The 27,377-nt window shown below is 24.9% G+C and overlaps 4 protein-coding genes across 15 annotated transcripts in view; all 4 read left to right on the top strand.

The window, feature by feature from the left end:
* Window positions 1–15,735, top strand: part of LOC122852316 (tubulin polyglutamylase TTLL4-like) — a 101,749-nt gene extending 86,014 nt beyond the window's left edge. For 9 of the 12 annotated variants that reach the window (XM_044152046.1, XM_044152050.1, XM_044152047.1 and 6 more), the window contains 2 exons: window positions 11,888–11,978; window positions 12,065–13,855. In XM_044152046.1, coding sequence (XP_044007981.1) covers window positions 12,093–13,775 — 1,683 coding nt within the window. In that variant the 5' untranslated portion in view covers window positions 11,888–11,978; window positions 12,065–12,092 and the 3' untranslated portion in view covers window positions 13,776–13,855. Of the gene's footprint in view, window positions 1–11,601; window positions 11,634–11,887; window positions 11,979–12,064 lie in introns of those variants that run through there. The other 3 variants (XM_044152054.1, XM_044152042.1, XM_044152043.1) reach the window with 3 other exon arrangements.
* On the top strand, window positions 9,761–10,954 carry LOC122852318 (enhancer of split mbeta protein-like). Its single transcript, XM_044152057.1, has one exon. The coding sequence runs from the start codon at window positions 9,953–9,955 to the stop codon at window positions 10,586–10,588; it is 636 nt and encodes a 211-aa protein (XP_044007992.1). The 5' UTR covers window positions 9,761–9,952; the 3' UTR covers window positions 10,589–10,954.
* Window positions 15,736–20,072: 4,337 nt separating the features above from the next.
* Window positions 20,073–22,636, top strand: LOC122852315 (enhancer of split mgamma protein-like). Its single transcript, XM_044152041.1, has 4 exons — window positions 20,073–21,112; window positions 21,492–21,581; window positions 21,699–21,980; window positions 22,086–22,636. The coding sequence occupies exons 1-4, from the start codon at window positions 21,059–21,061 to the stop codon at window positions 22,419–22,421; spliced, it is 762 nt and encodes a 253-aa protein (XP_044007976.1). The 5' UTR covers window positions 20,073–21,058; the 3' UTR covers window positions 22,422–22,636.
* A 1,283-nt stretch (window positions 22,637–23,919) lies between these two features.
* Window positions 23,920–27,375, top strand: LOC122852314 (neprilysin-like). Its single transcript, XM_044152040.1, has 14 exons — window positions 23,920–23,960; window positions 24,038–24,387; window positions 24,465–24,670; window positions 24,763–24,966; window positions 25,024–25,267; window positions 25,341–25,452; window positions 25,512–25,602; window positions 25,694–25,870; window positions 25,967–26,067; window positions 26,341–26,402; window positions 26,484–26,535; window positions 26,602–26,669; window positions 26,764–27,074; window positions 27,138–27,375. Exons 1-14 carry the CDS (start codon window positions 23,941–23,943, stop codon window positions 27,336–27,338), a joined length of 2,199 nt encoding a protein of 732 aa, XP_044007975.1. The 5' UTR covers window positions 23,920–23,940; the 3' UTR covers window positions 27,339–27,375.
* Window positions 27,376–27,377: the final 2 nt, after the last annotated feature.

The following is a 27,377-nucleotide window of genomic DNA, read 5'->3' as shown; positions in this document are numbered from 1 at the left end:
TGAGCTATTATAAGTCAGGTGGCTGAAAATTGTTGTTTAATGTTTTTTACTCTTTTTTTGCATTTACTTGACTTCCTGTTAAATAGATGTAATTTAATTTTAAATATTTCTTTTTGATTTTTTTTTTTTGTTGTTATTTTTTATCGATATTATTTATTCACAAGTCATTCATGTTATATATTTTTTATTAAATATTTTTATATTTAACATGTAGATTTATCTGACTTGTGTATAAAAAAAAATTATATACTATTTAATAAAATTACATTACTTTATTGTTGTGAATATGTTATGGAGTAAAACATGCGCATATTTAAAATAATTAATTTTTTTCACGTATATGTTTTTTTATATATATACGTAATATGTGTTAACTTGAGTCGACAAAACTTTCTAATTTTATATCAAGATAATATAAGCTAATAATTAACAGTCAAAAAAAAATATATATATTGATATATATAATAAGACATCAATTTTTATGAATAATTTAAAAATGAAAATTTTTATATTATTAATACAACGTTTGTAAATGAAAAAACGTTTATTAAAAATCATGCAATTATGCAAAAATTATCAGTTTTTTTGTGAAATGAAATTTTTAAAATATAATTTCTTTTTTTTTTTTCCTTAAAATTCGTTGAAAATTGAATTAAATATATTGGTTATTTATATAAAATGTGCGTGATGAATAATTTTATTTATTCCAGGCGTGCCAAAATGATTCACTTAATAATAACCCATACAAATATCACGTCAATCCACGGCCTTTTGTGCTACTTTGTATGTTGCTTTGTGTGTATATGCATGCAAAGCTCAAATTTAAGCTGTCATATATATATTCTTTGTATATATAATGTATGCAAAAAAATTCAATACAAGTCTCAAATTGATATTATATAAAAGTCGATTTGACAAGCAGTATATATAAAAATTACTTATGTTGAAATGTCTTTTTTTTTTTAATTAATCAAACATGAATGATTTTATTATAATTAAATTTTTTTTAAATAATTTTAATGTGTAAATTGATATGAGAATGATGAAAAGAAATTGTTAAAAAAAATTAGGACACTGGTGTTGATTACAAAAATAACAATTATGTGATCAATGATTGCACCGAACACCTGACATTTTACCGTTGATCCAGGACTTTTTTTTTTCTCCAATATTTATACTCAAATTTTATTCCACAAGTATCATCTTTATATATTTATATATATATATTTTTTTTTAAATATTAAATATATATACAGAGGATCAATTGTCCACCGCAAGCATGAAAAATCGAAGCCAAACATCGTTGTAAGCGTGACGAACAAGAAATGCAAAGATTGAATGAAGGCTTGAAAAAAAAGAGAATATAAAAAAAAATATTATATTTTAAAAAAACAACAACATTGACTGGGTGAGAGAGTTGGCGATGGTTTATCTTTTAAAAATAAACCGCAATGTAACATTAACGCTGAGAAATCCTGTGGGAATTGTTGCCCACCGTGCATAACCGCATTTTCCACGTTTGTTGAAGATATGCTGATGATGAAAAGAAGGGAAAGAAAAATACTTTTTTTTTTTTTTTTTTTTATCATAAAAGAAATAATAAAAAAACAAAAAAGAATTTACTTGTAGATTCAGGTATGAAAAAAAAATACTCACTGTTGGTTTTAATACTCGTGCAACAAGTCAAAAGTTACGCCCCATTTCCAAGATTTTTTTCAAGGGTCATTTTATATATTTTATTATATATATATATATTTTTTTTTTTATCTTTTTCACCACGAATTAACTTTTTTTTTACTCCATCATCTTGGTCATCTTGATTCGATTGCTTCTTTAATTTCATCACGCTTTTTTTTCTTAATTTTTTATTTATAAACACACACACATTGACAGAGCAATGATGCAATCAATTTTGTATATATATAAAAACAATTGACATTCCATTTTATTGTCGATGAGCGTTATGAGAATATACAATGATACTTTTTAGAATTGATTTATAATACAACAAGCATAGATAAAAATAAATATCAAGGGGGATGCAAGACGTGTCGTGACAATATATATATATTCGTGGGGTGAAAACAAAGTACAAGAAGTAGCAAGAAAATTCAATTGACACGCGAGAAAAATAAAAACATAACAAATAACAAAAGATAAACATACATACAGATTGAATAATAATAATAATTTAACAATAAATAAAATATAAAAGAAAGAAAGCACGAGCTAAAGATTGACGATCGATGGGAATTTAGGGTGTGATGGTATGTGGTTGGTATATTCTCTTGAGGCCGTTGGAGGACGTGTTGCGTTGTGCATTATAAATTTAATGATGATTTTTTTTTGTCATTTTTTTTTATTTTTAAATACACACACACACACACATATTCTTATAATCATTGAAGAATAAACCAATAGAATAAACAAATAAAAATATATTTTATACGTGACCTTGGATGGTTAACAAATTTGATTTTTTTTCTTTTGCTTTTTGTATGAAACACCTTTGTCATATATATATAACTGCATTCATGACAACATAATATGTTTAAGCCATATATGTCACGTGAAACTATACATGATTTAACATTAACACATGTTTATATGAAAATATTTCAAAGAAATGTATCATCATTTTCTCATCATCAATAAAATTATATTTTACTTGTTTTTTATCTCAGAAAATTCAGACTATACCTATATATAAAAAAAAAAAAAGCTACATCTGTAAACTCGAGAGATAATTATATAAAGTTAAACAATGTATGTTTGTTTTGTCCTTTGGAATTTACTTTTTATAAATACACCATGTAATTTTATTTTAATTGTATAGTTTATTTTTTTCCTTTTTTTTTTTTTACTTATCGTGTATTTTTTATAAATATAAATAAAATTTACTCAATTATTACTTACATCAGTCAATGAATTCGATATAAATATAAAAAGTAAAAAAATTTTAATTACTTTCATTAAATTGGAATATTATATATATACCCCCTTGAAAAACAAAATAATAAAAAAATCACCTTCGGTGGTCGATCTACTTTTCAATGTCCGCGTATATTAAAGTGTTCTTTTTTTTAAAAAAAAATTACACGGACAAGGTTAACGTCATGTCGTTTAAACCAAGGTTAAATTCTTGTATTGACGTATTGTGAGTAAAGAAAAAGAGTAACCGCAGGTGCAAATCAAGCACGAGCCTTTTTACACAGCTATATGAAAAATTCGAGGTCAGCAAACAACGCGAATCTTTTAAAATAATTTAATATTTAATTTTAAATAATTTTAAATATATATATATTGATCAAGTGTCTTATGTAAATGACATCTAAAAAGTAAAAAAAAATAATGGACATTAAATTTAGAGGAATAAAAAAAAAAACATTGATAAAGAAAAAAAATAAAATCTTCTTGTGTCACTTACATATACGTCGTTGTTCAATTTAAAATCAAAAGTCAATATAAAGAAGCAATTTTCGATAAGGTGTCTGAGGCGTATATACAAATACAGAAAATGAAAAAAAAAAAAAAGTTTAAAATGTTATCTCATATCCGTTGAACGGTACTATGAACTCACCTTGAATGTCAAAGTAATGTGTATGAACAAATGCAACAGACATTATGAATGTCAAAAAACCAAAAAATTAACCTTTAAAATTATTACGACATTGAAATATATTAATTCCAGACAATTGAATATATTTTTATTAAATTTTTAATACGCAAGTCTTATTCAATTAGTGTCAATAAGCCATCAATAAAAATTACATCGCAAAAGCAGATATATATTTTCCGCCTTTGTCCCTCATTCTTTTCTTTTTTTTGCTCTTCTTTTCTATTATTTTTTTTTTCCCAATAAATGAAAAGTCACAGTAGGGCGGTAGACAATAAAGCGTGTAGATTGGTCTTTGGATATATAGACGAATAAACTAGCCTCACCTAGATATACCAAAAAAAAGAAAAAAAAAACCTCGAGTGGATTATAAAATCCAAAAGAATCAAATAATAAAAAAATAAAATGAATAGAAGGATCAGCATCATCATCAGCACACTTCGAAAACGTGCCGGGCAACGTCTTGGTCACGTTTCTTGTGTCCCTTAAATTTACAAGAATAGATGAATATAAGAATAAGGGAAGGTTAAAAAAAAGAGGGGTGCACAAAAAGAGAAAAAAATCATATATATATAACTAGAATAAAAATGAAATAAAAAAAAAAAAAGGGGGAAACTGATGGACCCGCAGTAATAAGGATACCAAAACGGGACTCGTGGTGTGTATAGAAAAATAACAGGCGCCTATTTACCGACACCCACTAGAATGGCCCAATCTGAGGGATGCCTGCCACACTTGCATGGTTTTTATAAAACCCATCCAATTTTGATATACACATACACACATACCATGGAAATAAAAAATATATATTTTATTTTTTTTCATACACATATGGTCATTGTGTGTATACACTAAGGCAATCGGAGCAAAGACCCAAAAGAGGGAAAAGGTACGCACGGGAAGATTCAACGACAAGGGTTCCCACGAAGCGATACCACCTGTGCCACAAGCAACCCCTAAGAATTGGATATATAACTCTCAACATACAAGGCATGTGGGGGCATCATTTTTATTATTTATTTTACTTTTATTTTTTTTTTTTCTTTTATCCTTGTCATTCAATATTCAATACATTTTATGATGAAGAAAATATACGTGAAAACAGATAGAATTTAAAAAGAAAACAGATTTAAAAATAAACTGTTATACCCGCAGGGTTTTATAAAATTTTGTAGAGTTAGGTTTTAGGTGTCAAAAGACAAAATATCATATATTTTTTTTTCAAATTTATTTAGTAGATAACAGTTTTTTTTTAGAGTATATATATTTATGACGTATTGGTTTTTTATTTTTTCGAATATTATTTTTCAACACGACAAGTAAAAAAAATTGAAAGGGGATATAAAAACATTTTTTTTTTTCTTTTGATAAAATGCGGTATCACAGTTTTTCTGATTTCTTTATTATTATTTTCAAGTGGTTTCATAAATTTTATTTTTATCTTATTTTAGATTATATTATTTTTATATCTAGCTTTTTTTTTTTTGGTTAATTAACTATTTTTATGAAAATGTATGGAGATAATGATTTTTTTTGTTTTTATAATGAAGATATAAATCTTCTGAAAAGAAATGTCATTTTGTTTATCGTTTAAGACACCCCGATGAAACTAACTGTTGCGTAACAATTTGTGGTTAAAAGCTTGCTCAAATATACATGTAAAAATATTTGATATAAAAATCTAACGGTTGGCCAGCAACACACACACACACTCTTCCCTTCAGCCGCACATGTTTAAATCTAAATAGCGGAATGCTCATCACGTGACTAAAATCACAACTACTTTATTTTTTTTTATTAAGATTTTTTTATCATTTAGCTACTATTTTATCATGCTCAATTTTAAAACAACATGCTTCACAGTTTTTATATTGAAACTTGTATATACATAAATAGAACTTGATAAACGGTTTTTAGATTCTAGAGAATTCGTGATGGTCAATAAATTTTAAATCGAAATTCTACGAATGATTTTTAGCTATTTGGTTTTATATATATATAAAAATGCCACAAGCATTTTAGCAAGTGGCATTTTGCATCGTAAAAAATTCTAAACCTACCCGAGATGAATACACTAAAGCAAAAATAAAAAAACCCACGTTTTTTTTTTTACATCTTTTTTATTCCAAACAACTATTAAAAAACATTTTACGAAATATTTTGTTGTTTTTGTTTTATTACAAAAAAAATATATATATATTTTTTTAACTGAATTACACCGTGTCACAAAAACAAAATTTATTTATAAAAAAAAAAAAACAAAAAACAAAGTAATATATACTTTATGATAAAAGGTGAGAAAAATAAGAAAATTTTTACTTTTAAAAAACATGAAAAATACGATGAGATTAACCACAAGCTGAGTGGTATTCTCGAGAAAGCGTTAATTGGATGCACTCATCCCAACATAAAATTTTTTTTTTGATGCCTGCTGAGTGAGTAGTCTCAAGGGTCATTCATCTCAATCTTAAATTGACGCAACTTATGGTATTTTTATATATATATATAATATATATACAATCAAGGGTTGTGTCTTAAATCTCGTCAAAATAACAAATCTATATGAATAATAAAATGTAAATCTAAATTGATCCTTCTCAAGATATATCTATGCATTTAAAAATATATTATATTAAGGTTAACGGTCTTAGTTTAATGATCAACTTTAGATGATAAAAATTTTTTTAATAAAAAAACAATACAGCCCCTTGATGCAAGATGACTAAGAATTTTAATCAAAAGAATGTCATCAAAAATTTTAGATACATAAATATTTTTTAAAACTTTAAAAATTTAATAAAAATAAAATATAAATAAAATAACAAAAATAGAAATATAAAAATATAAGAAATAACTTGATTTTTTTTTTTTTTCTTTTTTAAAAAAACCGAAAGTTGATTCTAATTAGTGGAATACCATTATTTCTTATCTTAAACTTTAGTTGCTTAAGGTAAAATAATGGAGACGCTAAAAACACGTAAATTTCGAAGAATATTATTATCAAGACACATCAGAGATTATTACCCAGCTCCCGCCTTTGCCCAATCGTTCATTTTTTTTTTATTTTTTAAACCTTTCTTTATTACAATCTCTTGTTTTTTTTTTTTTTATTTATTTGTGACGCGAAGGCTACTTTTTATTTCTTTTGAGATGTTAGATTATAATATACGTGGAACATTAAATCCGCTACTGAATTATCAAGATCAAAATCAATCGATCCAAAATGTGCCTCTGGTTGTTGCATTCATCTTGCCTATTGCGTTCACCAATTGGTCTTATTACATATTGGATATTAATTTTTATACATAGTGAATGATGAGCATCTGATTAAATATATGTAGAAAAATCATTGAAGCATAAAGATTATTATCTTTTAAAATATGCCGACATCTCATGTGTCTTCTGTATCATATCATATATAAAAATGACTACATACTGATTGCCTCAAGATCAGTAAAAAAAATGAAATACTAATGACATGGCATAAATTCCAATTTATCATTTTTAAATACATATAGTCTACTAGTCGACTAGTTAATATTATAGAGTGTGTATTTATATATTATTCATAAAAAATTATTTAAAACAGTTCTAAAATTTAGCTAGACAATTAATTTAACAATATATATTTCCCTTTTTTTTTAGATTAAATTAAAATGACAAATTAAGAAATTAACGTGTTCCAATTTATTTATTTCTTTAAAAGAAAAAATAAAAAAAAAACACAAATATTTAAAATATTTTAATTATTCAATATATAAATTATCATAAATAATATCTAACGAATTTAGAAAAAAATAATCATTTAAATTATGATTATTCAGTATGAAAATTAATTTTTTTCTAGAATATACAATTTGGCTGATTTATCATATGTTTATACTACTTGCAAAAAAAAAAAAAAAAAATCTCTATTACTAAGTGATAAGTGTATTAAGAGTATGATCAAGTTTAAATATATAATTTTTATTTTTCATTAAATTTAAAAAATAGCTTATAAATAAAAGAATAAATAATGCATGAAAAATAATATATAAGAATCAGTGGTGATGCGGGCAAATGTATGGCCCGTGCTAGCCACAATAGAGGTATTGCATTTTGTGTGTACAAAGTACGATGGTAATGGGTCGCGCTAAGGTTACATTATCCTCTCTCATACATACGTATATATAAATATTATAACACAGACACACGCTAAAGCCACTTTACTGCTTATAATGTAAAAGAGGACTCATGCTTCGTCGCACAATAGAACTGAGACTTATTTTTTTTTCTCTCTTTTTCTCTTTATATACCTACTTTTTTTTTTTATCTTATATATATTTTTATTTCTCACTCTGTGTAAGTAGTGTATATATTCATTTTTCTTTGTATATGCGTGTGTTTTTTGTGTATTCATGCCCTCTGTGTTAACGGGGTGGAACGGAGCCTGAGAATATTCCCACGTTCTGTAGGCACGAGCCAACGGTGTAAACCCGAGGAATTTTTGTGTGTCGAGAAGGAAGTCAATTTTTTATATTTTTTTCCTTTTTTATTATTATCATCATCAAGCGTACTTTGGATATCACAAAAGGAAATTCAACACATCACTGAAGGAAGTCAATTTTTTATTATAATTTTTTTTTTTTATCATCAAGCATACTTTGGATAACACAAAAGGAAATTTATATCATTGAAAGAACAAATAAATAGAAGAAAAAAAAAGAAGAATAATATGCTTGCAAAAAAAAAAAATTTAGCTTTATTTTAAAACCCATAAGATTAATACTATCGAAATCTCTTTGTTAATATACATGTATGTATTTTTTTTTTCCTCAAACCCTAAAGGAAAAAAAAAAAATTAAATGATTATATATACAGAGAGAAAAAGAATTGAATTGAAAACATTTAACCGGTATTAATTCGACAAATATCCTATTTGAGAATGACAAATAAAACCGAGGGCAAAAAAAAAAAAAAATATATAAAAAAAAAAAAAAAAACAGGAGCCGTTTGTTGCCGATAGTATATAGGCACGAGAACGCAATTATACTGTTCCAAGAGTGTGGTACACACGTGACCAGGTATAAACTTGCTCAAAGCCGACAAATATCCGCAAACGCGTGACTGAATATATATATATATCTTATATCTTGTACGTTGTTGTATAAGTAGATGTGCAATATATCGTGTACATTATCTGTGAATATATCCATGTACATTAAAAATAATAAAAAAGATAAACATGTCCAGTATACTCAGTGTGATATAGAAAATTATACATATACATCTATACATACAAGTATTAAAGTGAGCTTTTGGTGATGATGATGATGATGATGATAATGTTGATGATGAAAAATGAAAGAAAAAAATAGAAAAATAATAGGTATATATTTTTAGCACAAATATATACAGAAGCAATGATACAGAGGCATGATGAAGGGGTGATCCAGGAGTTAATACAAGATGAGAATAAGGATGATGAGGAGGAGTAAAGCATGATCCTCGTGTTGGTCGCGCGTCGTTGTGGCGTGTGCTTGACTCGTTGACTCGTTATTCTACTATACCACTAACAGCAGCACTATACAACGATGCATTTATAATAGTTGTATATATATATAATATATCGTCTCTGTTAGTATGAATCTCGTCTCTTGTATACTCCTCCTTTGGTTTATTCAAGAAAACAGCAACAAGTAAAAGACAAAATTATAAATAAAATAAGGATAAAAGATAGTGCAGGTGTGTCGACGATATATATAATAATATAACTATTTCACTCTGTATATATATTTTTTCTCTTATCCCCTTATACAAATCAAAGGGACTTAAACAGGCCTCTTTTATACACTCGTCCCACTCATACACATACAATAAAAACTGTGGGAACACTTCGTCCCATGAGCTTCCCACGATACGCTTCTCCGGCTGGTAGCCACTGTGGTTGTTCATCGCCACCAATACGATATTTACCCTCTTTCTTTCTTGCTCATCCATCCAAGACCCATACTTGCATCCTCCTATATAGCCTGTTTTTTTTTATATTCATTTTTTTTTCTTTTTTGTTAAATGGGGGATTGCTTTACAGTCAGTCAGCACGATCAAATGATTATATTCAAGTGGGGGTAACGAACAAGGGTATATATTCGGTATAAGATCCCCACCAAAATCACAAACTCACTCAGTTTTACTCGGCACTCCGAGGCAATAAGTTCTCCTGAAAATAAAAATATCAGAGAAATAAAATAAAAAAGATATATTTTTTTTTTTATTGTGAAAATAATAAATAAAACGTGAGTGTTCAATAAGTGATATAAATTTTATTATATAATAATAAATAAACAAATAAAAAAAATGGCACCACATACAACAAGTTATGGTACTGTTGGAGCTGGTATGGAGTATGAAGAACCAGTATCAAGAACATATCAATATCGTAAAGTTATGAAACCAATGTTAGAACGTAAACGTCGTGCACGTATTAATCGTTGTTTAGATGAACTTAAAGAATTAATGGTAACAGCATTACAAGCTGAAGGTGAAAATGTTGCAAAATTAGAAAAAGCTGATATACTTGAATTGACTGTACGTCATTTACATACATTAAGAGCAGCAAGAAGATTAACATTAACACCTGAAAATAGTTATGCTGATAGATTTAGAGAAGGTTTTACACAATGTGCACAAGAAGTATCAACATTTTTATCAACACCAGTTGCATCAACTGTACATCCAGCTGCTGGTGCACAATTAATGCGTCATCTTGGTGGTTGTTTAAGACGTCTTGAAGGACCTGGTCCAGCAAGTCCAACTAATACAACTCCAGTTAATAATCAGCAACAACAACAACAACAACAACAAACAACTGTCAATAAAATTGCTGTTAATTTACCACAAAATGTCTACACACCACCACAAAGTCCAATGAGTGTTGTCAGTTCATCAGAAGAAACATCCATTGAATCATCATCTGTCTGGCGTCCGTGGTAAATTTATTACCAATGAAAATTACCAAGAAGAAAACAACTCATCAATCAACTGAGATTTATATTTAATTTAAAAAATTATATTTAAGATTTATCAATGGGTGATATGATTGGGATTCTGCAATCTGTTGGATCAAACTCCACATGTTTTATAAATTTACAAATTATCATATAAGATTATTATTTTTCAAATTATTTTATATTCAAAAAAAAAAAAATTTTTTTTTCTTTTTATTATTATTATTATTATACGACAAAACATTTGTCTTCCAATTTTTAAAAAATTTTTTTTTTCTTTTGCATTTTAAAATTAATTTTTTTCTAATTTAATTTAGCATATGGGTGAAGAAGCTTTAAGTGATATCTGTGATAGGGTTTTTGTACCTGAGATTACATTTTCTCATAAAAAAAAAAAAAAAAGTTAAAATAATTATTATTATAATATTACTTGTTATGTTTACTTTCAACAATTCTGTTTAAAAAAAAAAAAAAAAAAATGAAAGAAATATGTTTATTAACAATACACTGCGATAAAATAAATACACAATATTTTATGATTACAAAAAAAAAAAAAAAAAATGTTTTTATTTAAACCTGATAAAATCCTTATTCTAAATACCTTAATATAATTTTTGCTTGTTTTTTCAAGTAAATATTTTTATTGAGCAACAAAAAAACATAAATAAAAATAATTTATCAAACTAAAATTTAATGTTGTTACACAACGATAACAAAAATTATTTTATATTATTTTTTCTTGGCCAAGATAAAGTATTTTTTAAATTTTAATACTACAAATTTATTTTTAAATATTAAAAATATTTTCGTAATAAAGAGAGAAATATTTTTCATTTAAAAATGTTTCGTGTAATTTAATTTTTTATTTATTCATACTATTTGCTGTGTTCAATGTTTTGGAAATTTCCTATACCAGCTTACTGTCAATACTATTAATAAAATAATTACCTGCGTCTCAAAAATAATGAAATAAAAATAACAGTTGTACGATGTCTGGATGATTTTAAATATTGATAGCATTTAACTTCAAGGTTGTATCATAAACCATTGATTTTAAATACCTACTATGCATATTTTAAATATATAAATTTTTAAATAAAATAGATAATAGACATAATGTCCAAAATTTAATAACCAATTAAAATTTTTTATATAAAATATTTTACATTAGGTATCATCATCAAATACCAACATTTATTTGTTAATAAAATTTCTAATATATTTATTTTTAAAATATGATAATATGCAGTATAATAATTTTTGTTTTTTAATTTTTTTGTTGCAGTAAATTTTTTTCATGACGAATTAACTTCAAGGATAGAGAGACTAAAGTAAAACAAAATCAAAATACCATAAAATTGACTAAATTATTTTAGGTAAGATTAAAAAAATAAAAGACAATTAATTTAATTAATTTTTATTTATCATTATTAATGAATTTTTTATGAATTTATTAACACAGGTGAAGAATCAAAAAGACGAAAAATAAAATGGATGTAATACCTTATAATCAGGAGGAACTTGTAGCCAGTAGTATTGGATCAAGTATTGATGACGAATCATTGGAACAAGATTATGATGATGAAGAACAAAGTAGTGAAATACCAAGTGAGCCAATATCAACAAATGACAACAACAATGAATGTGACATTGAGTATAATGATATATTACCATTTCGTAAAAGTTTATTTGCTCATGTAGCACCTTATATTATATTTGAATTATATAATTCAACTGGCCATAATATACCACAGCCAATAGTAAAATATTTAAAATGGAAATGGAGTACAATAACACCACAATTAGTTAGACGTACTATTGTTAATTCTGGTTTTCGTTTAGTTAAAAAATCAAATGATTGGATTGGTACATGGGGTAAACATATGAAATCAAATTTTTTTAAATTTATTAAAAAAAATCAAAAAGTTAATCATTTTCCTGGTACATTTCAAATTGGACGTAAAGATAGATTATGGAGAAATTTAGCAAGATTAATGTCAAAATATGGGAGAAAAGAATTTAATTTTGTACCAAAAACATATGTATTACCACAAGATTTAAAAAATTTTCGTCAAATATGGGAAAAAAATGGTGGTAAAGAAAAATGGATTATAAAACCACCAGCATCAGCACGTGGTACTGGTATACGTGTTGTTAATAAATGGTCACAAATACCAAAAAAAAAACCATTAATTGTACAACAATATTTATCAAAACCATTATTAATTGATGGTGCTAAATTTGATTTACGTTTATATGTACTTGTTACTAGTTTTAATCCATTGAGAATATATATTTATCCAGATGGTCTTGTTAGATTTGCATCAGTTAAATATAATGATGATATTAATAATATAAGTGATAGATTGATGCATTTAACAAATTATAGTATTAATAAAACAAGTTCAAATTATACAAAAAATAATTGTGCTGATTCATGTCAAGGACATAAATGGACAATTAAAACATTTTTATTATATCTTAAAAAACAAGGTGTTGATACTGATAAATTATGGACATCAATTAATGATATTGTTGTTAAAACAATGATATCTGGTGAACCATTTATAAATACATTGATTAAAAATAATACTACAACAAATTATACATGTTATGAATTATTTGGTATTGATATATTATTAGATTCTTCATTAAAACCATGGTTACTTGAAGTTAATATATCACCATCATTACAATCATCATCAGAACTTGATACACATGTTAAAGGACCACTTGTACAAAATTTATTATCAATGGTTGGTTTTCAATTACCAAATTTACCAACTAATATTATTGAAAAACTTGAAAAATTATATAATTATCAGCCAGTATGTCAAAATGTTAAATTTGGAAAAGCGTTATTAACACAACAAGAAAAAAAAAAACAAGCACTATATTTTAATTTAGATAGAGAAGATTATATTGATGATATTTTAGATCATTTAACACCAGATGATGTTAGAAAATTAATATCATATGAAGATGAATTAACACAAGCTGATAAATTTCAACGTATATTTCCAACAAAAACAACATTTTCATATCTTGATTATTTTGATGTACCAAGATATTATAATTTATTATTTGATGCTTGGGAAACCAAATACAGTGATAATCGTAATGAGGGTATTTTACGATTGCAAAAACTTTGTCAAGATAAATATCATATTTAATTATGGAAAAATATTCATCATCATTAGATCATCATTTGTCATAATAAACAACAAAAATTTTAAATTTTTAAAACAAAATTCTGCCATAATATGTGCCTTGTAAAAATAAATTTATAAAAATATTATATGACAATTATTGTTTTCTCAATAAATTAAAAGACACAAATTTGTAGTAATTTTTTCTTGTTTTTTTTTTTTTTTTTGATAAAATGTTTTAAATAATATTACTATGCAACAAATAATAATAATGTTATGACAATTTAATGTCTCTATTGTATGTAATTGAACTGATGCCAGTCGAGACATTAATAACTTGTTTAAATTAATAACAATGGGGTTAGAAGATGAAGCAAATAAGGGGAGATTGAGATTTTTTTTTTGACTTCCGCCCGGGTTAAATTTAATTATATTACCAAAACGTACTGTCACTTTATAAAAACTAGTGTACTTGTTGAATTTAAAAAGGAAGGATCTTTCATATATTAAGCCGGATGTTATTGAGGTACATACGTGTACATAAATATTATTTATATAAGCTCTAAAAATTAATATCATTTCAATAAAGTCTTGTCGAAATAAAATGAAAATTATATTTAAAGAAAAAAATTAAATAAAGAGAGTTAATATATTTTTATAGGCTGTAATTTGTCGTATTGAATATACCAAAGAGCCATTTGAAGACAATGGGCTCGTACGGTAAATTCAATGAATTGATATCGTTATTGTAACAACATAATAGACATATTTTCTTATTGAGATTACAGTCTCGTATACGTTTAACCGACGTGCCGATTCTCAGTCGTCTTTTTCAATGTATTCATTCATAAAAAGATTTACCGGCTTTTATTATTAATACTCTTGCATATATATGATTGTTAAAAAAAAAAAATTGTAATCATATTTTTTTCATATGTTAACATATTATTTTTGTTAAAAAAAAAAAGCTCAAGTAAGTTTTATCATTAAATTTAAGAATGGAAATAAATTAAATCTTGATAAAATATGTCTCGTGCTGATATTTTACAGAGGCAAAAGTGAGGGCGTCTAAAAAGTCAAGGGAGCAACACACTGGTGTATATGGAGGTAACAACTTAATAAACCGTTGGCGCGCGAAAGGCCAGATTACCAAAAAATAAAAATAAGAAAAAGAAGGCGGATGCTGTTGATGCAAAAATAAAAAATAAAGAGAAGTTTTTTTTAGTCAGGTGCGTCGCGTGCCCAATTTTACACACTAAAATTACACACATATTGTATGTGTATGTGTGTTGTGCTGTTTTTGTTTTGGGAAGGCACCAAAGAACTCTTTCCCACGCTTCCGAAAGTACCGGACACACTCATCACAATATATTCACCAACATCATCATTACTTGATACATTATTTTCTAATTTTGCATTTAACATTTTATAGATAAAAAATAAATATAAAAATCAAAACCCGCATTGTCATTTAATCGCATGGACAGCTACTTGCACGAATCGCCACGAAAGCTTCCATGTTAAATGACAAATTTAAAAGATAAAAACATTTATATAAAATAAATATAAACATATTTTTTATATATTTTATTTTTTCGTATAATCGAATATTTAATTCACGTGATTGTCGAGATTTTACTTGTTGTTAAACATACGTGTTGAATAATTTTAGACTAGACAAGACATCAGTTGTTGAAGAACAAGCTACCTGAATGCAAAACAATGTTGCATAGTATCACGTCTGTTTGCCCTTACATATTCTTATCGACACTTTTATTTATATTTATTTTTTTTTTTTTGTTATCATATATGTACATAGAGCCGTTGTATTATCCTCCGTTTTACAGTCGACAAATATTGTCACGCAGTATATTCCCATCACAATCAACAATCTATAAAATGACCGCACTGAAGCGCCGATGCATGTCAATATGTCATTCTGTATGTCCTGATGAAATAAAAATTTTTAAACAAAAAAAAAAAAGGGGAAGTGCAAAGACTATACAGGATGTTCATTACACGTGGCAAAAAAAAAAATAACGTGATATTTTTTATTATTTATACAAGTATGACCAATCGCACTTTCAAAGTATAAATTAAAAAAAAAATTTCAACTTTCATAAAACAACTTCAAAGTGTCAAAGTTAAATTGATTAAAATTATCAATTAAATTAACTAACTTTAATTATAAATGATTTATTTTTATGTTTTTAATTATTACATTTAAAAAAAAACTTTGAAATTTACTTTTTAGTATATAATTTCACCCATCGAAGCAACAAAAAAATAACTGTCAGAAAGTTTTATCTGTATGTGTATAAGATAAACTTATTGAATCGATTATCAATTTGTATTTATTTATTTTTTATTATTTTTACTTCTCACTTTGATATGCGCAAGTAAATATAGCCCCTCATTTTGACTTGTATATTTTTTTTTTCTTTTATTCGTGAATATATACATAAAAAAATAATTTAAATATCTATGAGTATTTTATTTTATTGTGTTATCTTATGTGTAACACACCATGTATCCGATATGCAGTTTTATTATATGTATATATATATAAATGGAGTACGTGATATCGTGTGTGGAGGCATGCGCGATGCACGTGTATACTCATGGGGTTACTCCCTCGTCACTCGTTCATAAAATTTTTTTTTTTTTTTTGTAGTATAGAATTCCTCAAGTTTTTTTTTTAAATTCCCACGATCGTTGGGGTACGTCAGGTGGCTAGCGCGTTTGCTTACGCATTTCACCAAAGAGCCCGTCCCTCAATAAATTTACAAATCACCCCTCCTTATATTTTTTTTGTATATTATTTTTATTTTGTCCATCCCCCTTTATACTTGATCTTCTCAATATTATACTGCTTCATTCATTCATTCAAAATTTTACAACTAAAATTTATATTAAAATCTTTTTCTCACTTATCGTATATTCTTCTTTTTTGTTTTCTTCGTTTTTCGTATATGAGACTTGTAGTTTAGTATAAAAACGAGTTACTAAAATTTAATACATATAATACTAATTATATGACACTTGCTAAAAAAATTCTACTGAATTTTCTTGAGAGAACTTTATTTACAACTATTTATTATCGACTTATTAATTGAAAAATACATTCATAATTTAAACTAAATGAATTAAATGCAGTATTATTTTCATATAATAGAAAAAAATACCTACTTAAAGGTGAAATATTGTAATAAAATTTATTTACATTAATAGTAGATTCATTATATTATACTTCAAATTCAATTATTTATTTTATTTAAAGTTTTTTTTTTATTTCATTGTCTTAAAAGGTGATTAAATACGTTGTAACGTCTTTAAACGTGGGAAGACGGTAGAGTGACTTTAAGTATATACTTAACAATTTTCTGTATTAGTGTATGCGTATTAATGCGTGGATGGGATTTAGTTGTTAAAAGGGACTGTCGCAAATCCTTGTGAGGAACCGTTGTATACTTCCTGAAGGCGAGGTCCTGCACCTGACGTCTTTATCCGTGAGAAAGCTTTACAACAAAAATGTCTCTCCCTCACTTTGAATATACATAGTGTCCTCGAATTACTCAGTCAGTATAACGGTCAGACAAACAGCACACTTTTAGAATATTTTTTTAGTTTCTTTTTTAATTTTTTATTTCTTGTCCTTGACTTTAAAAGTATATACAAAAAAAAAAAACGTTATTTATTTATTTTCTAAAGAAAAAGAAATGTAGTAATTATGCGGTGAAAATATAATTGTCTTTTAAAAATATATAAATTATATATATTTTTAAATGAAAAAAAAAATATAACCATGATTAATTTAAGTTTTTTATTTTCAATTTTGTGGTCATAAAACTAAATGAAAAATAAAAATTGACTAGAATTATTTATTTTTTTTTTATATCAACAAGACTAAGATAAAATAAAATTTTTTTTTTCATTATTTTATACATAATAATTGTGATAAAATTTAATGATTATATTGCCTGCTATATTGGCTGGGTCGTTATAAATATATATAAAAGCATAAACAAGTTATTAGCGTGTGCGCAAACACTTGCCATCCCTTCAATTAATTTTCATCATCAAAACGGAAGGTACACTACACTTTATATCAACGCATTTATTAATTGTCATGCGTACGGGTCAAGGATGAATATATTTGCCTCGTAAAAATATATATATAACACTGGAACAATAATAATAAATTATATTTTTACTGATAGCCCTCACTGTCTCCCTCGATATTAAAATTTTTTTTATTAGCTTCAGCTAATTAAAGCTAATGTAAGCTCAAATTGTAACAGGCACTTGAAAAAATCTATATAATATATACTCCGTCAATATTTCCGTAAAGAAAAATCATTCGAGATAAAAATTTGCGTGTCATATCAATTTAATTTAGAAAGAAGCTTTCTTTCAATGGAATTTCTTTGATGAAATATAATACAAAAAAAAAATTATATTTAGAACGATGAAAGTAGGCAATTGACAAGAAAAAAAAAAAAAAAATTAAGGCGCGCGGAAGAGATTAGCTATAGTTTTATAATAACCGGATGCGCAAAAGTTAATTCATCCGGCTCGCTTTGCACTCGCTTTTAGCGCGTGTCTCGTGTGAATTTTTTTTTTAAATTATTCAAACAAAATTTAAGAGAAAATTTTATCTTATTTTTCATTCTTAAACATTTTTTTTTTTCCTTTTTTTTAAATGTACACATCATGCATTGAAACCGGATAATACCAATTGAAATTATATATAATAAATATATTTTTTTTTCAATTGTCAACAATTCCAGTTATTGAATATTTATTTATACAGATATAGCGGTAAATAAAATTATATCTTATTTTCATTCTTTTTACTACGAAATTATTATTATCATTATATATATTTTTTTTTTGTTTTATTTTTGCGAAACACAACCAGGCGTATTATTTTTTTTTTTTTGTTTATGTCCGCCGGGCTCAACTTCATTCATGAAATTCGAAACAAATTATGCAAGGCCCCGTTCATTTAACGTATACTATATTTTAACACCGAGTCAAATACCCATTCAATTCAAGCGGATTTCCTATAATTTTATATTCATGAATGAATTCATGTATTTCCGTCGATTGATAATTGTTTAGATATTTATTTACATATATACTATTTAACAAAATTTTTATATTAAAACTATACAAACACGCTCATATAGAGTAATTTTTAATCAAAAAAAAAAAAAAAAAGCTTCCTTGTTTATGCAGTATACATACAATTGAATAGTAAATATTAAATTGTCATTTGAATTGAATATATACATTATGTGTTTATTTTGAAATCAATATTTATATGTATATAAACACGTGCTACAAAAATCAATTTCTTGACGACTTTAAATATTATATGTATCTACATTACAAAGCTTAAATTATTTTTTATCTCTTTTTTTTTTCTTATGTGTCATTTGGGCCTTATATAAATGCATCAATTGATAAATGCATCAAATGTTTTCAATGCCTCTACTGTATTTTTAATATGCGACATAAATACTTTTATGTATTCACTTTTATGTACACATCTTTGCACACACTTACAGGTAAAAAAACATGCGTGTGTATACATATATATAAAGGTGTTTTATGTTTGTGTGCAAAAAGCTTGTATATACTTGATGCATTGAAACGCACAAATGGAGGAAGCAAGAGGGTCCCCTCGCACTATATACCTTCCATAGATTTGAGCAGGCTACCGTGAGAACGAGTCGAGACATCGCGTCCCACACGCGGGCCCTTCAGCCGGCACGGGGCCCAAATACCCATGCAAGGCCCCCTTATATATACCCTCTCTCAATATACATACATATGCCGGCTATTCATATATTTGATGATGCATTTTTTTTTTTCTTTTTATTTTTTTTTTATAAGCGCGCGAGCTCCACACGCGACTAGCACACGTTCAAATTGCAAAATCGCGAATCTATAAAAATTTTTATGTGTTCATATATATTTTTATAACTGATTCAATGTTAATCAAATTTTTTTTATCACGCAATTTTTAATTTTATAGACTTCATTTAAGCTGTATAATCTTAGAAATTTTCTTTTTATTTTCTTCTCAATTGTTTTACCCTTTTTTTTTTTTTTTTTTTCTTGTTTTTATTTAGCATGTATATTATTGTTGATAACAATAATTTAATTGAATTAAATTAATTTAATAACGTGTTGATAAATAACATAAATTATTATTTAAAATTAAGTGCTTTTTTAAAGTATTTTATTTATTAAGTTTATAATAGTATTCTATATACTTACAAGACTTGAATATATAAACAAACGCAATCATAAATCAACAACTTGGTGATAAAAAAATAATTTTTTTTTTTACTCATTCAAATCTTATTGTGTGTATATATATAGTTTTGTTTCAAGAGGACTGAGCTTTGGTTAAACATCCGGTCTAATGTGATTTGTATTATATGTATATCGCATATAATTTTTATTTATTTATTTTTTGCCATTGATACGAGTCTTTGATTGATACGAGAAATTAATCTGTAAATATATATATTTAAAGTTTATTTTATATGTGGTTAATATATATACCGGAAATGCAGATCGCAAAAAATAATAAAAAACATTCGCACGCTTCTTTCATATCGTAATTGAAGGCGTTGAATGATAAGATTGAGTTTATATTTGTTAGATAAAATAATTTTTTTTGCCGCGTTAATGTTATAAAGAGATTAAAAAGTCTCAATCGTGCAATAAAAAATAATATGAGTGAGTGTAAAGCGTGTGTACTTTTATCATATCACTTATTAAAATTAATAATTTTTTTGTTTATCAAAGTGTGAGAATAAATCAAACGCGTTTAAATTTAATTATATTTTGTTGAAAAGTATAGATAAAGTATTTATATGAGAATATTTATTTATATACATACATACATCTATGTACGAAAATAAAAATATATGTATAAAAAAAAAAGTAGAGTGTATTGGGGCTTGCAAAGAAAGCGGGGAGGGTCCGATGAAATGGCTGTCGGGGCCTACGAGTCAGTTTATTCCGGGACTTCATACAGTGAGCACTCACTGTCTATAATAATTTTAATATTTTGATTCGAAGCTTTTTTTTCATTTCATAAATATTTTTTGATTATTTATATTATTTACTATTGCTCATATTTTTAAATAGTACTTATCAATTGATTTTAATATTCAACATTTACACAGTGATATCGGTACAGTGAATATAACTTGAAAAAAAAAAAATAATATTCAAGAATATTTATTTTTATTTATAAATAAAAATAAGAAAAAAAAACACGTGCAATGATGTCGTATGATTATCCTCATCCAGCTTCAAGAACTTATCAGTATAAAAAGGTAAATATAATATTTTTTATTATTTATTTTGATAATATTTTTTTAAGATTTGTTTTTCTTAGTTTTTTTGGTTTTATTATTTTAATCTCGTATATATATTTTTAATCTTATTTCAATAAACAAGTATTTATATTATTTGTATTACATATTTTTAATTGTTTTTATTATTTTTATAAAATTATATCATTTTTATTTTATAATTTTTAATATTTTTATTCAAATTGAAATTGAACAATTTAAAATAAAAATTTTCCATTTACATTAAATTTTTTATTTGCAATAAAATATATTATTTTAAAATAATAAAACAAAATAACATATACAGTATTTTTTAAATTAAATTCTGAACAGATTTTATAATTTATTTATCATTTTTCAGGTCACAAAACCACTATTGGAAAGAAAAAGACGTGCACGTATCAATCGATGTTTGGATGAATTGAAAGATCTCATGGTTGAGGCCCTCGAGGTAAATACCTTACACAATATTTTTATAACAAAAAAAAAAAAAAAAAAAAAGAATAAAGAAAAAAAGCTCTAATATATATATTATTATAATAACTATTTTTATTTTATTTTTTTTTAGACTGAAGGTGAAAATATAAGTAAATTAGAAAAAGCTGATATTCTTGAATTAACAGTACGTCATTTACAAAGAATACATGGATCTCAACCATCATTATCATCACCAAGTATTGTTGTTCCACCTCAAGATATTGCAACAGCTGAAAGTAGATGGAAATCTGGATTTGGTCATTGTGCAACTGAAGCATGTAGATATCTTGCTTCACTTCCTGATGAATCTGGTGAACGTTTAGCAAGACATCTTGCATCTGGATTACAATCAACAAGAAATATCAATGTTCAGGCAAGTATTAAATCAAAAAAATAAATTACTAAATTTAATTTTTTATAAAATGAAATTATCAATTACATAGAATATAAATAATTAATTGTAATATTTTTATTTTAGGTAATTCCACAACCAAGAACAGTATCACCAATAATATTAAATTCCAATAGAATTTGTGAATCAATTAATAATTCACCACGTTTGGCTAATGAATGTCAAATGTCAAGACCATTATCATCATTACCATTTAACAATCAACGAATTGCACCACCATCACCAATGTCACCACCAAATTCTGAATATTCATATGCATTTGATAATCAATCACCATCAAATTATGTCATGAGAAAACGTAATAGAACAAATTCAACACGTCATCATCATCATCAAGCTAACAATGAAAATATTGATATTGAAAGAGCTAATTATAGAAATCTCATGTGGAGACCATGGTAGCAAATTATATTGTGTTTTTTATCATTTAAGTTTTGATTGGCATTTTTTCTGCTTTTTTTTTTTTCTCATTGTACAGTACACAAAGCTTTATTGCCTCAGTTAAATATTTTAGTATTTATAAAATAATGTATTTTTTATACTCAATTTAATTTTATCATTGGCTTAGTAACAAAAAGGTGTAAGTGCCAGTCGAGAGATATGCTTTTTATGTTTCATTTTGGGTGCCTTACGATTTTTTCGAATTAATTTTTTCGAAATATATATATATGAAAAATCAAAATAGTTAAATGATTAACTATTTTTTTAATTATCTCGTTTGGCACTTTTACCTTTTTTTATTATAGCGACAATATTATTGCGATATATTTTTTAATTTTTTTGTTTAATTGATTAAATACTTTATTAAGATTTTTATCACGTAAGGTATTCTCTTTGGTACGTGGCTTTAATTACACTAGAGATTTGATTGAATTGAATTAAATTTTTTTGTTATAATAACACTAATAATTAATATATTTTTTAATGATAAAAAATATCAATTTGATTTTTATTAATTATTTTTATTACAAAAAAAAACATATTTCAATGGTCTTATTTTTTGATGGTAATGTTTTTTTTTTTTTTTTGAATTAATAATAGATTTAAGAAATATAATTTGAAATAAATTTATATGTATATTAATAAGTTTTTAGAATTTTTAATTCTAAAATTTATCTCAAGTATGAATTATATTTTTTGTAATAATATTTGATCCAACGTGATCCTCTGTGATAAAGTACGAATAAAATTCTTTATAAAATTAAAATTTTTATGTTCGATTGGCTATTCGCTTGGAAATTCTGAATTGATTTTATATTGATGAGATAATTTATCAAATGATTTAAATTATTAACACATACTTAATTTAATTTATTTTTTTTTTTGAATAAGATGTGTAGCTTAATATTAAAATGAAAAAAAAATGCAATACGATAACTTTCTTTGAAACAAAAACAGGCAATTACTGTTGAGCAATATCATAAATCAGTGAATAACATATTTAAAAAAGTTTATCTTTTCTTTATCAGATCATTGAAACCTTGACATTAATATTTATTTATTAACAATATAATTTGTATATAAATAATTATTAAATTCGATTCAGTAAATTGACTTAAACCAGGTCAAATTTTAAAATTGTTAGATAAAAAAATTGGAGGGCTATTTATCTACCAAAACTGTCAGGATTTTTATCCCAATTAAATCACATTTTTAAGGTATTCTCTCTGATGATAATTATTTATACAATTTCACTTTTTTATATCATTACAACATTGAAATTAATTTTAATTACTTTTAAATATAATTAATAAATAATTGTTAAAATAATCATGAATTTTTTTATTTATTATTTCACAAACAACAAACAACAAATAAATCTTATTACTGTTAGTGATAAATGATAAATTATAATTCAGAGACTTTATTATTTATTAAAAATATTATTATGAACAGTCTTATTTTAAAACTTGAGAATAAAATGTCATTTGCCAACTCTGTGTATGTTTAAAAAATAAAATAAAATTGTACTAATTGTATTAATGTTTTAATTAATTATTATATGTTTTTTTATCTAGAGTTTTTAATTTTTTAAAATTTATAATTATTGGATCAATTTACAATGAATTATTGTCAAATTGTATTGATAATATTTGTAAAAGTGAAAATTGTAAAGAAGCATCAAGATTAATATTTGAAGGATTAAAACAAGATGTAGATCCATGTGATGATTTTTATGAATTTACTTGTGGTAAATGGTCAACTTCAAATCCCATTGTTGATGATAATAAACAATCAACAAGAGAGACAATTGGTTTGGAAATATTTGATCGTCAATTACTGGAAATTCTTGAATCAAAAGAGTATGATAATTCAACTAGATCTAGAAAAATAATGAGACAATATTATTCAAACTGCATGGACACTGGTAAGTTGATAATTATTTTTCTTTTTTTCTAATTTTTAAAAATAATAAAAGTAATTGATTAATTTTTAAATTTACAGATACTCTTGATCGTATTGGTCTTGATCCAATAAATAAAATAATTGAAAAAGCATCAGGAAGATGGCCAATAATGATTGACAATTATATTGATGATAAAGATTGGCATTTAGTTGATGAATTTTATGGTAATTTAACAAGCTCTTATTCATTATTTGACATTAAAATTGTTTCTGATTATGCTACGCGATCTACAAATAAAATAGAAGTAAGAGCTTTAAAATTCATTAATATTAATTATCTTTTTATTTTTATTATATTGCTAATTTTAATTTTTTTTTACAAAAAATAATATCAAAGATTCAAGCTCCAAAGTTTCCAAGAGTTGATGTATTTCCTTTGCCTCAACGATGGAACAATTGGAAAGAAAAAAAAACAGAATATCATTTGTTTATTGAAAAAGTATCAAAATTAATATTAAAAAATCAAAATATTAATTATTCAGATAAAGATTTCGATGAAGAAATAACAAAAATACTCGATTTTGAACATGCATTATATCAGGTAATTAATTTACGTTAACATAATAATTATAATTTAATAATTTTATATATTAACCAGGCAAGTGAAAATTCATATGATATAAATTTCGAAAATATTACAATCAAAGAACTACAAAAACATTATGATGATAGTTTAAATAAAAATCATAAAACTGGATCAATAAATTGGTTAAAATATTTTAAAAATATTTTTGATCCACTTAATATTAATCTTGATGATGATGAAAATGTTTTGATAATGATTTGGAAATATATATCAAGATTGGCAAAGCTACTTAATCAAACAGACAATAGAACAATAAGTAAGAAATATAAATTAATAATTTTACAGCTAATATCCTTAAACAATAATAATTTATTTTTTGTTTTATTTAGTTAATTACATCAATTGGAAATTTATATCTACATTTATATTATTTACAAATGAAGAAGCAAGAATTTTACTATTTGATGTTCGTGATATAAATATTGATAGAAGATTATCACGGTAAAATTATTTATATATTATTAATTGTTTAAATAAATTATTAATGTTAATATTTACAGACAAAAAGAATGCTTGATTGAGTGTCGTCTTTCCCATACATTATTTCACTTGTACTCGGAGATTTATTTTCCAAAAAATTATAAAAATAACGTGAGTAGATATTATTTACTTATTAAAATATTTAAATATAAAAAACAAATAATAAAAGTTATTATTAAATTTGTATTGTTAATAAAATTAGATATTAAAAATAAGTGAAAAATTAAGAAAACAAACTCTTGATGATATTTCAAAAACAAATTGGCTTGATGGAATTACAAAATCAATTTTATATGATAAAATTGAAACGATACACATGATGATTGGATATTACGATTGGTATGATGAACCTCAAAGTATTGAAAATTATTATGCTGAGGTAATTTCAATTTTTTTTATGTCAAAACAATTGTTAATTAAAAATTAATTGAAATGTAAATTATTTATTTTTTTGTTGTTGAGTTGTTGTTTATAGTTGGACCCTGGAATGACATATTTCGATAACATATTGAACTACGCAAAATTTGATAAAGTTAAAAATTTAAAACAATATAAACTTCCAATGACACCATATGAGTGAGTATATATTATTTAAATTATGACAAGACGACCGCCTTGGCCTCGAATGAATCTGCTTTTCTTCATCATAAATCATAATTGATAAAAGAAAAAAAAAAAAGCTACTTAATTGAAATCATTAGCAAGAACAATAAATAATTTTTTTTATTTCAAAATGAATTGACTTTATAATTACAGAAGAATTTATGTTTTTACTAAATATTATTTATAAAAAATTAGAAAATTTCGAAGTACTTATCATCAATTATTATTTATGTATTAATTTTATAGATGGAACATAATAAAACCAACAAGTTTTAATGCAATGTACAGCTACTATTTCAATGCAATACGTAATTATTATTTTTAATTAAATTTATTAATTTAAATATTTTAAAAGCAAATAATAATTATTATTAAATTTCAATGTATAGTGTTTCCAATGGTCTATGCTAATTCACCAATTTTTTCCATTGATTTGCCACTGTAAGTAAATATTAGGAATCATTTATAAATATTTAATAATAATTAAATATTAATTTAATTTTTTAGAGCAGTTAAATACGGTTCTGTTGGTTTTATTATTGGTCATGAATTTTATCACGCACTTGACCCACATGGTAATTAAAAAACAACAACAATATACATTTATTATGATTACATGAAATTTATAATTTTTATAATTAATTTTAATTTTTTGTATTTTTAATTAAGGAATTTTATATGATAAAAATTGGGTCGAAGTTGAATGGCCTGTATTGACAAGTGATTATTATAAAAAAAAAATAAATTGTTTTGAGAATGATTTTAATAAAAATATAACTGAGTTTGATACAATTACAAATGAAACAATGATTATTCAATCAATTGGAAATTTCAGAAAGCTTGAAAATATGGCTGATATTGCTGGAATAAAAGCAGCATATTTAGCTTATAAAAATGAAACTAAAAAAAATGATGATGTTAAAGTTATTGGTCTTGAAAATTATACAAGTGATCAACTATTTTTTATTTCATTTGCAACTGTAAGTAAATTAGTTATAGTCTAAGTAATATATATATTTATTAATTATTTTGTTTTTTTGTAGAAATTTTGTCATACTGCAACTTTTACATGGTGGAATGAAAGATATGGAAAAAATGGTACAGAAGAACATAGTCCACCTCGATTGAGAATAAATGAGTCTCTTCGTCATTTGAAATATTTTTCAGAAACATTTAATTGTCAGCCTTTAAGTCCAATGAATTCCAATTCCAGGTGTATTGTATTTGGAAATGACAATGATTAATTAATTGAAAAATAATTTGTTTCTATGTTTTTTTTTTTT

This window comes from Aphidius gifuensis, linkage group LG3 (genome assembly GCF_014905175.1).
Source record: "Aphidius gifuensis isolate YNYX2018 linkage group LG3, ASM1490517v1, whole genome shotgun sequence".
NCBI classification, from domain to species: Eukaryota; Metazoa; Arthropoda; class Insecta; order Hymenoptera; family Braconidae; genus Aphidius; species Aphidius gifuensis.
The sequence above is the reverse complement of the archived record's forward strand: the minus strand, read 5'-3'. Positions and strand labels throughout refer to the sequence as shown.

Bases quoted from the DNA above. Each gene is read 5' to 3' on its own strand.
- LOC122852318 (XM_044152057.1), top strand. From the start codon at position 9,953: ATGGCACCACATACAACAAGTTATGGTACTGTTGGAGCTGGTATGGAG.
- LOC122852314 (XM_044152040.1), top strand. From the start codon at position 23,941: ATGTCATTTGCCAACTCTGT. The intron at 24,671-24,762 runs GTAAGAGCTTTA...ATAATATCAAAG, and splicing joins GATCTACAAATAAAATAGAA to ATTCAAGCTCCAAAGTTTCC. The intron at 26,403-26,483 runs GTAATTATTATT...TTCAATGTATAG, and splicing joins CTACTATTTCAATGCAATAC to TGTTTCCAATGGTCTATGCT.
- LOC122852315 (XM_044152041.1), top strand. From the start codon at position 21,059: ATGATGTCGTATGATTATCCTCATCCAGCTTCAAGAACTTATCAGTAT. The intron at 21,113-21,491 runs GTAAATATAATA...ATCATTTTTCAG, and splicing joins GAACTTATCAGTATAAAAAG to GTCACAAAACCACTATTGGA. The intron at 21,981-22,085 runs GCAAGTATTAAA...TTTTTATTTTAG, and splicing joins CAAGAAATATCAATGTTCAG to GTAATTCCACAACCAAGAAC.